A 16,340-nucleotide genomic window follows, 5' to 3' on the forward strand; every position below is an offset into this window, starting at 1 on the left:
AATGCCGTCCGCATACATTTTTTTTACAGTCAAGAAAGTGTATAAAAAAGGTCAATACAAAATTATTAAAAAAATATTAATAATAACATAGCACAGTCAGTAAAACAGTAATAAAAATAGACACAGGAAAGTTTGGCGTTTAAATAAAATTAATAAAATGCACATACAAATAGGATGTTTTCAGTTAATTGAAAAAAAATTAACCACAAAAAATAAAAAGAAAATAAAAATATTAAAATAATAATTTAAGCAGGAATACTTAAAAATACACATGATTATCTTAATTATGAAGTCTTTGATATGACACTATAATTCTGAGCACCATTATTTTTATCAGGACAACGCAATACGACCACATCTTCAATAATATTTAATTCCTGACAAATTACATATTGTTATTTTAATCGATTAATTAATTATTAAGTGATAGCAGCAAATTATTTCATTTATCGTTAATTAATATACTACCCGATTGGTCCAGACGCTCTCATTCGCCCCAATTACTGGAAATTCAAAAAAATATCGCCTACATATGTTAGACTAACATATAGTTAATACCTATCAATAAATACTTACATACATACATTTAGAATTTACAGTTTTTCTCTGTATCCCTCATATTTATACATCATAACTAGAGCTCGGGATTTTCTGGTTTCAAAAGTTTTATTAAAAAAAAAAAAACACACACCAACCCACAATTTACAATAAATTATTACACTAATAAAATGAAATAATTCAATACCTACACGATAAATCAATTTTCTGTAGAGAGACATGTCAGTTTACAATAGCATCAGAATACTTATCAAAATCATGATAGGTATAGAAGATTTGGTTAAAAATTACAACATGACTTTCAAGTTGCACTCGTGTGTAGAATGAATGATAATTTGGTTAGCTGGATAATGGAAATATAAAAAAATGCTATTCAATTATTCGAAGAAGAAACAACTGCGATAGTATTCCAACCTTAGATTGGAGAAGGAAATGAATTAGACATGAAATTTTATATTCTATGTGTTTGTTAAAAATTCTAAAAAGAGGTTAATATATCTGTTTCATCTCTAACTTACAGCAGTTGACATGTGCAGCGTAGAATTGGTAATGTATTTTAGAAATATTAAAAAGATAATACTACAAAGATGTTTCTTACCTCCCTCAAAATTTTGTTTTGTAGGTTATGCTGTTTTAATTGAATATTATATTGAATTGGAATTCATTTGTCATTACGTAGTCAACTGTCAGATTTGTGTGCATTGACGAAATTATAAAAAAGACAAGGTAAAAAAACGTAAATTTTGATTAGTTTGATTCTGCTAAAAATAAAAATACTCCGAGCCCTAAAAATCACAATTATTATTCATCAAAATTATTTTTGATACTTTTTTTTATTTAATTACCACATATTATAATATTTAAGGCAACTGGCACTGTTCTACGATTTTGACACGTATTTTAATACAACAACGGAGAGGTTTTTAAGTCAACGGCACGTTCGCACTTTCACTGTAATGTCTGCGAGGTTTCAGACGAGCCTAGGAGGAAGCCCCTGTCGCCAGGAAGGCAAGCAACCTTCGTCACACCGACGTGTGTTGTACCCCGTCCTTGCACATGTCATATTCACTTTCACTTTCAATTTCACACAGGTTATACGATAGGTTACTATTAGATCCTCGGCCCATAAGCGAATTTCTTTCTTCTGCAACAGACAAGATAAAGAGATACGATTAATAATTTTTCTTTACAGTAGACTCTCGGTTATCCGGTCTAATGGTGGGGAGAGGCGGCACGAATAGACGAAAAACACGGATAATCCGAACTATGGTTTTTTTTCTTTTTAAAATACTAGATACATAATATTATACATTTGTAAAGCAGACAATTATTTTAACATATTACATATACTCATTATTTATTAAGAAAATCTTGGTTTGTTTGCAGAAATCTTTTAATGATTATCTAATAGCAATTTGAATTTTCCTAAGGCCCTCCTCCCACGGCGCAACTGAAATCTGACGTAACTGGTTTGTGAAGGAACTCATAAACTGGCCAATGTGATGCTTCGCACACGGCGCTACTGAAACTCACTTGAAATAATAATCACATAATCTCAAACTGTCAAACTGGACACTCGGCTGTTTTGTACAAAAACTGACAACACGCACGCTGCTGCGTTTACTCGAATACAATTAGGATATTTCAATTTTCCGATTAATATTTAATAAATAATGTCTTCGAGCGATTCAATTTACGCGAGTTAAGTTACTTGTGTTACGCAGTACTACCAATTTTGGTAAGAAAATATGATTTTTCACCGAATCTAATGATGTTGGTACCACTGTTTTACGGTGACTGGAAACTTGAGAGACCGCGCGACTAGCATGTCGCGTCTCTTCGCGACCGTTTTGAAACTGAGAGATTCCAGTCTCGCCGTCAGCGAGCCGCCATTGAAATACATAAACTAAATACTGGTTGGAATTCTAGTTTCAGTTCCATCGGACTTCGGTTACTCCGTGGGAGGAGAGCCTAAGAGCTTTTGTTGTGTACACCGCACCATATAATATGCAAACCGGATATTCCATACATCGGGAGTTTACTATATACTGAATTCTTATTGAAATTTTGGTTTCGATATTGTCAATGAAACAAGAAAATTGACTGTCACTTGCGACTATCTTCACTGCTTTATAAACCGATAACTAAACCACTTCAGTCTGATAAACTATAAGTTATGTAAATTATAATTTTTCAAAGTCAGCATATAATATAATATACACTAGAAACCCTTTCATAAACACGCTTAATTCTCTCTAAATATCAATTAAATTAGTGTAGAATTCGATATTCTCATTATTATCTTTACAACCCTTCATTTAAAAATTGTTTTGTAGTACTTTGGGGTATACTGCATTACAATCATTCGAGTTCATGAGCTGACACGTCAGTCCTCAGTAAGGGAAGAGGCGCGTCACGTGGATGCTGCCAGAGAGAGGGTGCAACACTCTGAGTACCCTTGTGGCACAGCCTCAAAGATTCTGTTGCTTTGGCTGACTTCCTTGTCCCACAGCTATAAATTGATTTACGCACTGGCGGAAATTGTGACATGTGGAGATGAACCCAAAAAAAGGGTGCTTGAGCTTGCTAATACTGGAGCATAATAGGGTGCAGAAATCGTAGAAGGTAATCCTTTTTTCATGTTATTTAAAATCAATAATAGTACAAAAGAAATGATTTATATTGCATAGGTACTTGTACTTACATACTTTTGTTTTAGGTACTTGAAATTTCAATTTGAATGAATTGTAATTCGACTTCTTTAAATTTTAGACCCTTTAGTTTAGAATTACATAATGAGGTTTTACTATATCAATTCTTTTAAGGGTACAAAGTCAATTAAAGAGTTCTCTAAAGAATCTAAGGAGAAAATGAGTAAATACATAGTTGACTCTCAATTTCCTTAATAATAAATTTCCTGGTTAATCCCCTACCAACTTAACTACTCATGATTCTAACAAGAAATTAGTTATCTGTACAAATATAATAATAATATTGTATCACTTAAGCGTCAATGACATTGAGCTACTTTACAAGCTGTTTGATGGCGAATTTTAAAGTGGGCGATTCAGCTACTGCGATTGTGATGATGACACACAAAATTTTCCATTCGCTGAGAAGCCACAAGCCAGCGAATATTTTGACAGTAATTGCAGATCATAGACAATAGATAATATACGTAAAAAAGCATAGATAATATACACAAACTAGCGAGTTGAAATCATAACATTGTGTTGTTGTTTACTTTTATCGGGTACTAGCGCTATGAAGTGGAACGTAAAATGCTTGCCGAATAATGTTTCCATTTTAAAACGTCAAAACGGTAAATGTCAAAACGAGTAGTTCTTTTTTTACCGGGATGTCCCTACCATCGCTCTACAGCGCAGACGCAGTAGGCCCACACGCCGGCGTGTAGCGTGTAAAGTTGACCGGCTTTCAACTTTTCTCGGTAGTGTTTACAATCTGCTTGTTAGCTTGTTCGATGATTACACTGGGCGACTTTACAGGCAGATTGTAAATTTGCCAACAAGCAGCTTGTAAAGTAGCTCAATATCATTGACGCTTTAGCACTTTATCACAAACAGAAAAAGCTATGATTTTTGTGTAATTTTTTTTATTCTTTTTCATCATGGATAGTTAATCCACTGTTCGGTTATCATAACCACATTAAATTAAAAGATAACTATATGATGAAAAGAAAACATAATAATTATGTACGTAATTCGCCTACCTCCTAGCAATGTGAGGACAGAACCGATGTCGTTATCTCTAGAGCTCTGTCTCCTTCGTGCTGATGGAAAGCCATAAGGCTCCACCGGGATGTCCCCATCGCCGTCGGCTTCTTGCTCGGCTCCAGTCTCTCCCTCCGTCGAGCTGTGGACGTAGCGTGGCAGGTACGTGTTCGGGTGACGCAGATAACTGGCCGCTAAACGCATGGAATTACATATAAATTAAATGGATTAAAAAAACCACTATTATACTCTAGTAAGTTGTAGAAAAAATGTGTAAAAATATAATTATACAGTGTTTTCAATTAATTTGATTAATTTTGATTAAGCTGTTGATGCAAAACAAGTAAATTAATAAATTATAATATAGTTGTTCTCTGGACGTCCTCATGGTGTCTTAAGACTAATTAAAATTTGAAAGTATCATGCATTCATAGAACAAGTGATATTTTCACCATACCAACCATAACTGATTCAATTTTTTTGTCTTTAAATACATATGATGTATTACCTGCAAACATTAGACAGAATGGCACATAATCTATAGTATTAAATTGAAAGATTTTATAGTTTTCCGATGCTCCACTTCAGCACTCATGTTGGCTTAGTGGGTAGAGCGGTTGTTTTTGTTTAAATAAGAAGCCATTGAACCTTCGACGGGTGAAAAAAAAATCATTTAATTCATGACCTAATGCAAAAACCCTAAAAGATCGATCACATTGCTAATGACTATTTCTTGTAAAACCAATCCATTAATACAACCCCAACTCTGTCGAGGCTTACAGTTGGTACTAATAACTGATTTTATTTTAAATATCACTTCATTGTTCAATTACAACCTGATCAGTTGTATTATCTTTCATAACATTATTTATATGTCATAAAATGAAACCTGATTCAAAATTTTAGTTTGCTTAACCTTTTCCATATCTCACGATATTACTATGGCAGTATCAAACAGGCCGCAGATTTTTAATGACTCACGTTGAATATAGAGCGAAGCTCTTACTAAAATCACTATAATATTGATAATTTGTGGCTTAGTATTTTATAATTATTCAAACAGATGTCACTGTATATTCAAGTTTTTAGATTATGCAAATCAATCGACAATGGCAAATAATTTGTTTAAAGTCGAACGAGATAACTCGGGAAATTTGTATGTGCGGCCTGTCAATCACAGCTTCATAGAGCGAGTAAACTCGCTGAAGGCATAGAATCGGTTAAAGCCCAAGGGGATACATAAAGATTAATAAACAAGTGCAAGAAAGTCTGAAGAATTAATGAAATGAGGAAAATGTATTTCATTTAACTTTTTACAACTTTTATAAATTCTTTAATGAACTGTTTGACAATTCAATAGGTACCTAATTATTACAAAACTCCTAATTTAAATTTATTTGACACAGCTTTATTTGCATTGTAAATTTCAAAAATACAACAGATGTTTTGTCAAGGTAAATAAGAATATTTAACTGCATACATATTGATTTGTTATTGATGTAGTTTAAAATTTATATCACACTGTTAAATTTTATTAAATTAAACTTTTTCAAAAACACAAGAAAACATATCATTAATAATAAATAAAACAGTCTATCGATATGTCATGCAATTAATTTATATTTCAATCGATATTGATGTGGAGAATGTTAATAAGATGATATTTTATTCATTATCATCAATTGCCGTGGGATTTCATTTTGACAATGATAAATATTAAAAGATTAATAACACTTATATACTTAACTTTATAATGACAGAATTATAAAGGGAAAACGATTAGTGACTACTCACATACTGTAAATGGAAATAAGTAAAATCGGACCATGCAATTTTTAAAGAATATCTCCAACATTGATCGCATTGGAAATATTAGTATCTATGACAGTGCAAAAGCCTGCAATTTGACAGTAAGTTAATAATTAAACAAGCTTGCAATCTGCGTGACGATTTCGTTCAATTGGCTCCAATTAAATCATCAAAGAGTCAAGTCAAGATAGGATGATGTAGTATGTACGTAGTTTTATTACGAGGAAAATGGTTCATTTCCGAAAACTGGAGAAGAAGAAGAGTAGATGCCAAACAACGGGACTTATAGAACCACACTCATTCAGACTACAGGCGTACTTACAGTATGTAACCGTCACCGTGATAATTGGTCGAATGTTGTGGTATCGTCATATCATAATCTATACAGAAATTTAAAAGGTTTTGTACAAATAATAACCAAACAATTACAATTTTCAAATACACAATTAGCTACTTTAATCGATACCTTAACATGAATATGATATCTTCACTATTGAAGGCCTCAAGTTCAAATCATACTTACAGTAGATAATGTCCAGAATTTTTGACATTATTCAATGAAAATATGACAAGTTATACATGTACAAATAACAAAATATTTTTCATAACACCCACAGCATTTTTTATTAATATAAATTTTAGATTTAAACTTTTCTCAATAATACTGTGTTTTTATACACATATGTTTCACATATTGCAGTTGATTTTTGAAAAAAAATACATAAATGGCCATACCACTGGAAAGAATAGCCTTCAGTCAATATGACATTATTATCAATACTGTCACCTGACAAAGTTTACATATTTCAGCCCAGTTCAGACCACCAGTCACCCAGTGTATAATATAACCATGGCCCCCACAAAGGGGGGGGGGGGGGGCTGACAGTGCTCTAGCAAGTCGACCAGTTGAGTGAGATAAACACACACCACAAATTTGCTCTAATAGTAAACAAAGTCGCCTGCGACTCTATTTCACAAGTGATTTTTAATTTCATATTTATTTTTAGCATGTTTTATGACTATCTAATATGGCCAATGGTCGTATGTTACTTATCACAAAAGAGGGTCAGGATCAGTGCTTTATAATATGATGCCGAGTGCCAACAATAATAAATAATACCCTTTATTAAATTTTACACGGAACCTGGAGTTCCACAGAATACTATATGGGGAAAACTACTGTAGAACATTACACTGTCCTGAACCTTAGCGATATGTTGGGGGGCCCACCAAACACAGTGGCCTGGTGGCCTGCTTCAGGATGTGCGGGCCATGAATATAACATTATATTATTACACTTAACTGCTACCACCAACTATACAACGTATGAAGGTGTTAATGTTTGAGTGACAGTATAACGATACATAATAAGCTAGAACAAGTCTTCAAATTAAATGATTAGGGATTAACTTAATTATTTTCCAATAACAATTTGTTAAATCTGAGCGTTTTCAACATAAATAAATATTTTCTTACTTCCGCTAAATTCATAGAGGTCATCAGCGTTGTCGCCCTCGTCTTCGTCTCCGGCGTACGAGGACTCTTCTTCGTTGAGCGGAGTCATTTCGTTAACACCGTTTTGATTATTGGCCATCGGAAGTGAGTTCCTCTCCTGCCTGGACTCGTTGCTCTCGTTGCTGTGGAAGCTGGAAGAGTCAGGAACCTCGCTTCCCGGCACTTCAGTGATGTTCGAAAGCATCTGCGGACCGCCGACTCCGTTGCACCAGTCTGAACAATCCCAGTGATAACCTGACAGATCCAGACGTGTTTTATTATTTAATGTTCGGAAAAACTTTGATCAATAAAAATGTTTGCAACTATTTGTTAATAACAGACAAATTAGTACATAGATTTTGATAAGCTGTTGATGCATCGTCGATACGGGTATTGTTCGACTTATGATTATTTCGAATTACAAAATGAACATAATAAACAATTTTTATTACATAAGATGTTCGATAAACCTGTTTTTTCAATAATATGAATGTCTTAAATAATCAGTGAATTTAAACGAAAGTATTAATATTTTTATATAATGTTTGGAAGTCGAAAAATACCTATATTATGAAGCAGTCAAATGAGTAGGTATATGAGAAGAGCAGTATATTCTAGAAGCTTTGGAAAATAATTATATTTTTTAGTATTGAATTTCAGTTCTACAGCAACTACGAACACATAAATATAGATATCTTATAAATTACGTAAGTATAAAAGGTGCTCATAAACAATCAGTTTTGCTGTCCGATTAGTCTCCATTTCAGTCGAGCTGTCAGTTAAACTGATGTGTAAATGCAAATCTGACGCGACTGACTGAAACCGAAACGGAGACGAGACAGGGATGGGTTTTCCATCAGTTTTCGTACCCATTTTTAGAGTTGCCATTCAAATTGTCGTGTAAATTACAGTTTTCTCGTATTTTTCATACTACAGTACACTCTCAGTAATCCGCCACTCGATTATCCGACAACTACTATATTCCGCCGTTATTTTTACTAGTTGAAATCACAACATCAAGCTCTATAATTCTCCGGTATTCGATTGTCAAATTCAGTAGTCCGCCGCGTAAAAGTATACAACGCAGATGAGACGGGTTTATTTTGGAAACTTACATACGTTCATTGCGAAGAAAGTAATGTACCAGGGAGAAAAGTGCCCAAGGACAGCATCACGATTATGCCGAGCTTCAACACAAACTGAAGCTTTTGGTCATAGGGAAAGCCAGGAATCCTAAGCCATTCAAGAATATCTGCCTCACTGAACAACTGGTTGTGTCAAGCGATTTACTGTTTAACATTTTGTTTAATACATATTTATAAACTTAGTTTATAAGTATGTATAATATAGTAAATAAGTAAGTACTTGATTTTGATTATAAATAAAACTGTAATTTGCTAGTACAAATTTCTCAGAAGAACTATTTTTACGAAATACTTGTTTTAATTTCTATCATATTTTGTATGTATGCACCAATGACATATTAAATGGACAACTCACTTCATACCCGGCGCGCACGAGAAATTGTGCATGAAAGTCATTCACAGATGTATAGGTAGATGTCACGTGACCATATGACGTATCCGTTTCCATTATGCGATACAAGCTTCGAGAATTTATAGTAATATAACCTTTATTGTAATGGCGTATTAGTGTCATGACTCATTGCGTTAGAAACAGATTCTCGGTTACTTACGGCTTCTCGGAGATTAGACGCAAGTGAGCCCAGCGCATCACAGGCGACTGTCCAATGGTTTCTGTCATTCAAATGCATTGAATAAACATTCATCAATATCTTAAAATGGCATTTTATAAATAATACTAACACATGAAAAGTGATATCCCATCTTTCTTGGAGTGTTTAGTAGATTTTTTTTACAATTTTTAACTAGGCACATTGGCATTTTGTAACACAATAATAACGGTGGAGTCGAAACCCGACAGTCAGAAATCTTGTATGGGCAGACCCAGCGGTGTCGCCAGACCGCTTGCAAGCAGAATGTTCATTTGAGCGTAGGATACCGATATTAAAATATGAATTTCGCCATCCGGCAGACCCGGCACAAAGTGAGTGTCATTTTATTTTCTAGATGCTTCGTCCATATTAATGTCATTGGTATGCACTATTAATTATAATCCGCCACTTTCACCAATTGGACACTTGTCTGGTTTTTGGGGTGGCGGAATACTGAGAGAGTACTGTACTTTTATAATTTCGATTGAAAAATTATTATTTTTTCAAATATAGGTAATCCATTATAGATTATATTATGTACCAACATTATGTTTAGAAAGTTTTGGCAAGGGATTGGTGTGATGAGGGGTAGGTGATGAATAGAATCAGAAGGTTTTGATGCGTATAAAAGTAATTCCCCAAATTTATTATCCCTTAACACAAATTACAAATTCAATTTACAGCTTGAATAATACAAGGTTTATAAATTAGATTACGACGATAGTGTTTGTGATAAAAGTTATTTTAACGTTGAAGCGAGCGGCGTGTTATTAAGACGAGCGAATTTAAGGTACTGATTTTTTATTGGATTGCCACGTCTGTTTTTATATTGAAAGTAGACAAAGAAAATGCTATCCACAGCGTGGGTAAATTTATTGTTTTGTTCCCACACTGCGGATAGATTCCTGGGATTTTGTCTGCGAAATTTGATTAAGGTACAAACGTTATCAGTCCAACAATGGATTTCACACGACACAATGACAGGAATGCACTGTTTACTCGTTCATTCCTGTGATGCGACAACTGACATTCGACACGTAAGCATTTCTTCAGCCGGCGGGAGGCGATCATATGTCCGTTCTCACGGCAGTGTTTTGCTGATTATTAAAAATATTGAATTATTAAAATGTTGTAATTTTTAGGTTTTCTTAACTGTCTTAACTGCTATTTACACATTTCACTGGTCTGCGGACTCCTTCCACCCTCACACCCCCCTTCCAGCGATATGCAGCACGTAGATCGCGATGAAAGTAGGTAGAGGTGGTCGCTTGAAGGTCCAATCAGATCTGTCTCGGTGGATGCTGCGGAGGTCTGCATCCCGGGACGTCTGCTCTCATGTCCTTGATGACTCTTTTGGTGATGTGCTTTTTGCAATTTGTCCATAGCAGGTAGCTGGAAACTGCGGCAATGATGACGATAATCAAGGCAAGCGTTGCCCACGAGAGTTGGCCTGTCGACGTGTCGTTGGAAATTGGTCCGCCCGACGCAGTCTGTGCGACGATGATCTCTTCCTTTGTCTGTTGTGCACCCATTTTCGTATGCTGGTGTCTCCTGGTGATGATGATGGTAAAATACTGAATAATCCAGTTGAGTTATCCGTATTTATTGTGAATAAATTGTTTATGCCTGCATTTTAAATATTGCGTACGCCACTGACCTACATTCTAGGTCGATGTGTGTCCTTGCCATCGCTAACGTTGCTGTTTTGAAATCGGAGACTCCGCGTGCTGTTTTGAAACACGACCCCGATTGCTTTGTTTGGCTCGTGCCTGATGTTGTTAACCGATATTTGCTCCACTGGCCTAGAGACGGTCTGGAAAATGGACACGTCTGCCGTATCGGGTAACACGAGCTCTCACGGTGTCAGGATTTTTCTCAGGCTGTTCCATTGTTTTATTTTCCTTGAGAATGTACGCTGGTTGTCTTGCAGTGGTATTGAGTTGAAATTTGAAACTTGCTTCGGTTTGCTTTAGGTTTTTCCTTGTTTTGCGTTTTGTGTATACTGAATGAACATGTACATGGCACTTTAATGAATTGGGGCAAATGAATGTAGGTATGTACATTGCTGGTAGAATCAATGTTGAGACTTGTATTTGATATGGATCCGGGTAAACTTGAGGAGTCAATGGAAACATTTTGCGTTTGCGTTTTCCAACTTGCGATGTCCGCAGAAGTGAGGAAAGGAGCGTCTTAGCTGTGAGTGAGTTTCACAGGGCTAAGAGGGCTGCTCTGTTAGAACATATCTTCTGTATGTGTATAACAGAAAGCAGTGGGGGTAGTTCAAGAAAGAACAAAATTGAACTACTGAGCGGTTTGCAAAAATGTTTGATTGAATGAGAAGTCTAGGGTTGTGGAAATATCAAAAGTCGCCTAAGCCAATTACTCATCATCAGAAAACTATCTATTGTTTAGAATAGCTTCTTCGAGTAAAATTGCCTTAGGGATGAAAGTCGGGTTGGATTCTAGGTTTGCCAATGAATTTAAATGCGTGGGTTTGTACTATGTTAATTGCGTATGTACGTGTGTAGGAAAAAACCTTAAACTTGCCTGGGCGAAGTTAGCATCCCGTCTGCGCACACCAACCGGCGGGCGACGGTGGCCAAAGCGGGCTGCCTTGGGCTCTCCGTCGTGACGCTGGTGGTGTTTGGTCCAGCTGCTGGCGGCACCGGAACTGCCTCCTCCTGATTTGCTGAGGAGTCCACAGGGCTCCGGTGATTCGGCTGCGCTGGCGGCTGGATGAACGTGGCTGACGGGCGCAAGGATGTGAATCCTTGGCTGCTTGGTGTGTGTTGTCTAGTGCTGCTACACGTCGTAGTCCGGCGACCAGTCGTTCCAACCTGGCGATTATCACCTGGTGGAAGTTGACAGCTCCTGATGACGACCAGGTTGGGTTGTCGGAGTCATCAGGCGAGCTGGGTCTGATGATGCTGCAGTCAGGACTCTCCGGGGCTCCAAGTCTGATGGGGCCGCTGTCGGAACTGTCCTGTGACGTTGATGGGCAGCTGTCATCGGGCCAAGGTGATGAAATCGGTGATGCGACTGGTGAGTCTTGGTGCGCTGTCGTCGTCGATGCTTTGGTACCCAGATGCGGTGTCCTCTTCCATGGTGCTGGATGTGGCAGTGGATGCCCTGGTACCGTACATCGTGACGTTGACAGGTCACGGAGTGATGTGGAGATCGAACTCGGTGACTGACGCAAAGACGGCGTTGTAGTTGAACGCGGCGGGTTCTCGCTCCAACGAAAAGTAATTCTTTTCCGCCGGAGCGAGAAGCGTGTTACTCGTTGGACGATTTGAAGAGACTGATTTTTTGTTGGATTGCCACGTCTGTTTTTATATTGAAAGTAGACAAAGAAAATGCTATCCACAGCGTGGGTAAATTTATTGTTTTGTTCCCACACTGCGGATAGATTCCTGGGATTTTGTCTGCGAAATTTGATTAAGGTACAAACGTTATCAGTCCAACAATGGATTTCACACGACACAATGACAGGAATGCACTGTTTACTCGTTCATTCCTGTGATGCGACAACTGACATCCGACACGTAAGCATTTCTTCAGCCGGCGGGAGGCGATCATATGTCCGTTCTCACGGCAGTGTTTTGCTGATTATTAAAAATATTGAATTATTAAAATGTTGTAATTTTTAGGTTTTCTTAACTGTCTTAACTGCTATTTACACATTTCACTGGTCTGCGGACTCCTTCCACCCTCAAAGTTATTATAAAAATCATATTTATTTTTAGTGGATAAAAAATACATAAATATGCATCACCGTTTCCCAACTGAGACTGAATGGACCAAAATCTAAACCTCGACTGAACGGACAATAGAACTGATGTCTAAGAGGACCTTAATGTACCTATGGGAGGAACTGAAATTTTATTACAAACTTGCGCAATATAAGAAAACAAAATTTAAAAACATTGCATACAAACAGTAATGAATACATAGATGCATTGACAAATTTGAGAAACATTTTGAGCATGCTTTATTTTGTGATACCTACTAATGCCACATGGTTTTTGCTGGACAATAAATTATATTGTGTCATCCATTGACGTTTGAAGCTATTAATAGTAGGCACTAAACCAAAGCTACTACCTAATTAAGACAAAGTGTGAAGTTTATTTGAAAAAATTAAGTACCAAACTACTTAATTAAAAATATAAAACTTATAAAACAAAAAAGTGCTCTAAACAATCACGTTGTGTAACTCAGAGGTAAGTAGAGACAGGACATATTATTCTTCTGGCATTGTGGCCATGACGAAACCACTTTGCAATGGTGTTAGTGTCATTTGAAAGTAATGATACCAACACATAAATAAGTCATACTGCCATAAGAATTTGTTACCATTCTACATACAGTGGAACCCCGATCTACCGTTCTCGCAAAAATCGTTTTCCCGCACGGATCGTTTATTTTTGAAAGTCCCGCCAAACACCCATAATAACAATGTTAAATAATCCCACATCAACCGTTCCCCGATTTAATGTTTTCCTCGATCTATCGTCTAAATATTATGGTCCCGTCACAAATACTATCCTGATTGACCGTTTTTGTTGAATATCTTTCATTTCGATTTCGTAGAATTATTTATTATACATACTGTTACAGATCTTTCAGTCGTGTCGCTTTGTTTGCACAGGTCGGTCGACGCTCAGGCTTGCCTCGCATTTCATATCACAAATTTTTATAAGTCGCAACTATAATACCCACATGAAGAAAACTAGAACTCTAGCTGAGAAACTGAAAATAATTCAAGAGGTCGAAAAAAACCAGGAGAAAAACGAGTTTTTTTTTTTTTAAATTTTTGTATATTCCGCATTTATCGTTTTTTTTCTAGGGTCCCTCGAAAATCAAAGAATCGGTGTTTCACTGTACATATAATGTCATGCGATTTTTAAGGAATTGACATTTCAAAATGAATGATAATTCACTAAGTGCCCACTTGATAATAATATTCTTCTATATAAATTAATATACTATTGAAAATAAGAGAGTAGAAATTCTGCAAAAGATGAAATATATAAAAATGCATCATTAATGATTGAAGCAAGTAGCAATAAGCATTAAATTAAAATAGGTAATGTTGCAATATCATCAAATCAAAGTTATAACTCACTGAATGCAATATTTTAATGAAAAACATAAAAAAAAAACCTTATGTATTGTTTCAGGTAAGTATGATAATTTTTTAAATATATAATTTTTTTGGTGATAGATTCTTCCCAATGTTACATAGTGAGTTTACCTTTGAAAGGATGATTAATGAATGGATGGTAAGGTTAAGAAATCATGCCGCAAGAGACTAACCACCGATAATCCTAGGGTCTTGAATTAATCTACCTTGTAGCGTACCTCTCTGCGGACTGACGACACCCTCACCATTGTTTAGGGTGGCTCCTTTCAGATCTGGTAACATAACAAAAACATAATATCTATTAGCAATAATATACTATATAGCGTCGGCCTATAACGTCGTGGTTCCCAGGTTCAAATCCGGTTTTTCAATTTGTGTTTCGAGTCAGATTATGGAACTAATATGTTGAGCAAGTGGCTAACATCCATTTCTCGTAAAAACAAAAATCTGTTAATACAAACCTCCACTCTGTGGAGGCCCATATGATCTTATTAGGATCAGTAGGTCTATTCTATACTTATCGACCGCTAAAGTGATAAAGTGATAAATATTATCAAACTTAGGGTAGGTTTGTATCAAAGTATTAGCACTTATTGTAACAATTACAATAAGATGTTTGTAATTGTTGCAATAAGAACTAAATTTTAACAGCAACAAAGGGGTGGTTATCATTCGGAATGGTTATCATTCAACATATTATAATATAATTAAGGTCATTAAAATATATAATTGAATCGTGAGAGAAACGGAATTCATCCGGTAATAGCTTACCGTTTTTAATAATTCTGTTGTCCTGGAATGGTTGTAGGTGCATTTGATCTGACCAGGAAGGTTTATGTAAAGGATCTGAATCTGCGCAGGAAGGTCCATTTACTGAATTCTTCGGCAAGGCATCTCTGTTTAAATTACGTCTGTAATCCGGCGGGATGTTCTCAAGATCATCACCTGTAAGAAAAATACATTTTTGTATTAATAAACAATCTCTGAAAGTATTATTCAAGTATTCGAAAACAAAATTCTCCTAAGAATACTTGGACCGGTTAATGAAAACCTAAGCTGATGCATCCGTATGAATGTTCAGCTCTGCAAACAATTTTAAGCCCCAATGTGTTGAGGGTGCGAAGAGATGAGCCAGTCATGTTGAGATCTAAAGCTCTCCATAAAGTTTATGAAGGAACCCCTGTAGGCACTCGCCCCTCCGCTCCTGAATGATATGGATAAATAAAATCGAGAGTGACTCAGAGAAGCTGAGTGTGACTGACTGGAGAAAGAGCTCGGGATAGAGATCCTGGAGGACGGTTGTGCAGTCGGCCATGGACCTGAATAGTTTGTAGCACCAGCTCAACTAACTAACAAGCTAACCGAAATAATAATTATTAACTTAAGTTATATATATATTGACAGAAAATATATTTAGATGATAAATGTATTACATATCATCGAAATTTTATGTAGGCATAAGAAAACTAATACATTTTTTCAGACGCTCTGTATTAAGCGGAAATGAATTGGATTATTATGTATGAAATTGATTAACATACCAGCTGAACCATAGCTTCTTGAAGTGTCGAGGTTGTTGATGTGAATATTATTGGTGGGGTGATGAGAGTCGCATGAAGATACCGGCACGTAGGAGGCAGGCCGTTCTGTTCCACCACCGCCCACTGCTCCCCCGCCTCGCTGCACTTCCAAATTAACAAGCTTCGAACTCCGCTGTAAATAGATATAAAAAACTACCATTAAACATTTACCATGATTTAAACATTTCCACATTAGATATTGTAATAATTATACTACGTCTAAGCAACAAATTTTTTAAATCCATATTATTAGTCTATGTTTTTACAAACAGAAATCCGGTATCAAG

The 16,340-nt window shown here is 36.1% G+C and overlaps 1 protein-coding gene across 1 annotated transcript in view; it reads right to left on the reverse strand.

Annotated features, from left to right (window-relative positions):
* Positions 1-16,340, reverse strand: part of LOC147064130 (fat-like cadherin-related tumor suppressor homolog) — a 1,128,183-nt gene continuing 1,111,843 nt past the window's right edge. The window contains exons 37-42 of the mRNA XM_085959043.1: positions 16,015-16,186; positions 15,245-15,418; positions 14,692-14,745; positions 7,575-7,847; positions 4,289-4,483; positions 1-1,702 (exon numbers count right to left, since the gene is read on the reverse strand). Of these exons, the coding sequence (XP_085815169.1) occupies positions 1,581-1,702; positions 4,289-4,483; positions 7,575-7,847; positions 14,692-14,745; positions 15,245-15,418; positions 16,015-16,186 (990 nt within the window). The 3' untranslated portion in view covers positions 1-1,580. The remainder of the gene's footprint in view (positions 1,703-4,288; positions 4,484-7,574; positions 7,848-14,691; positions 14,746-15,244; positions 15,419-16,014; positions 16,187-16,340) is intronic.

The sequence above is a fragment of the Rhyacophila brunnea genome, unplaced genomic scaffold (assembly GCF_057557595.1).
Source record: "Rhyacophila brunnea isolate RB1 unplaced genomic scaffold, BYU_Rbru_1.0 scaffold_8, whole genome shotgun sequence".
NCBI classification, from domain to species: Eukaryota; Metazoa; Arthropoda; class Insecta; order Trichoptera; family Rhyacophilidae; genus Rhyacophila; species Rhyacophila brunnea.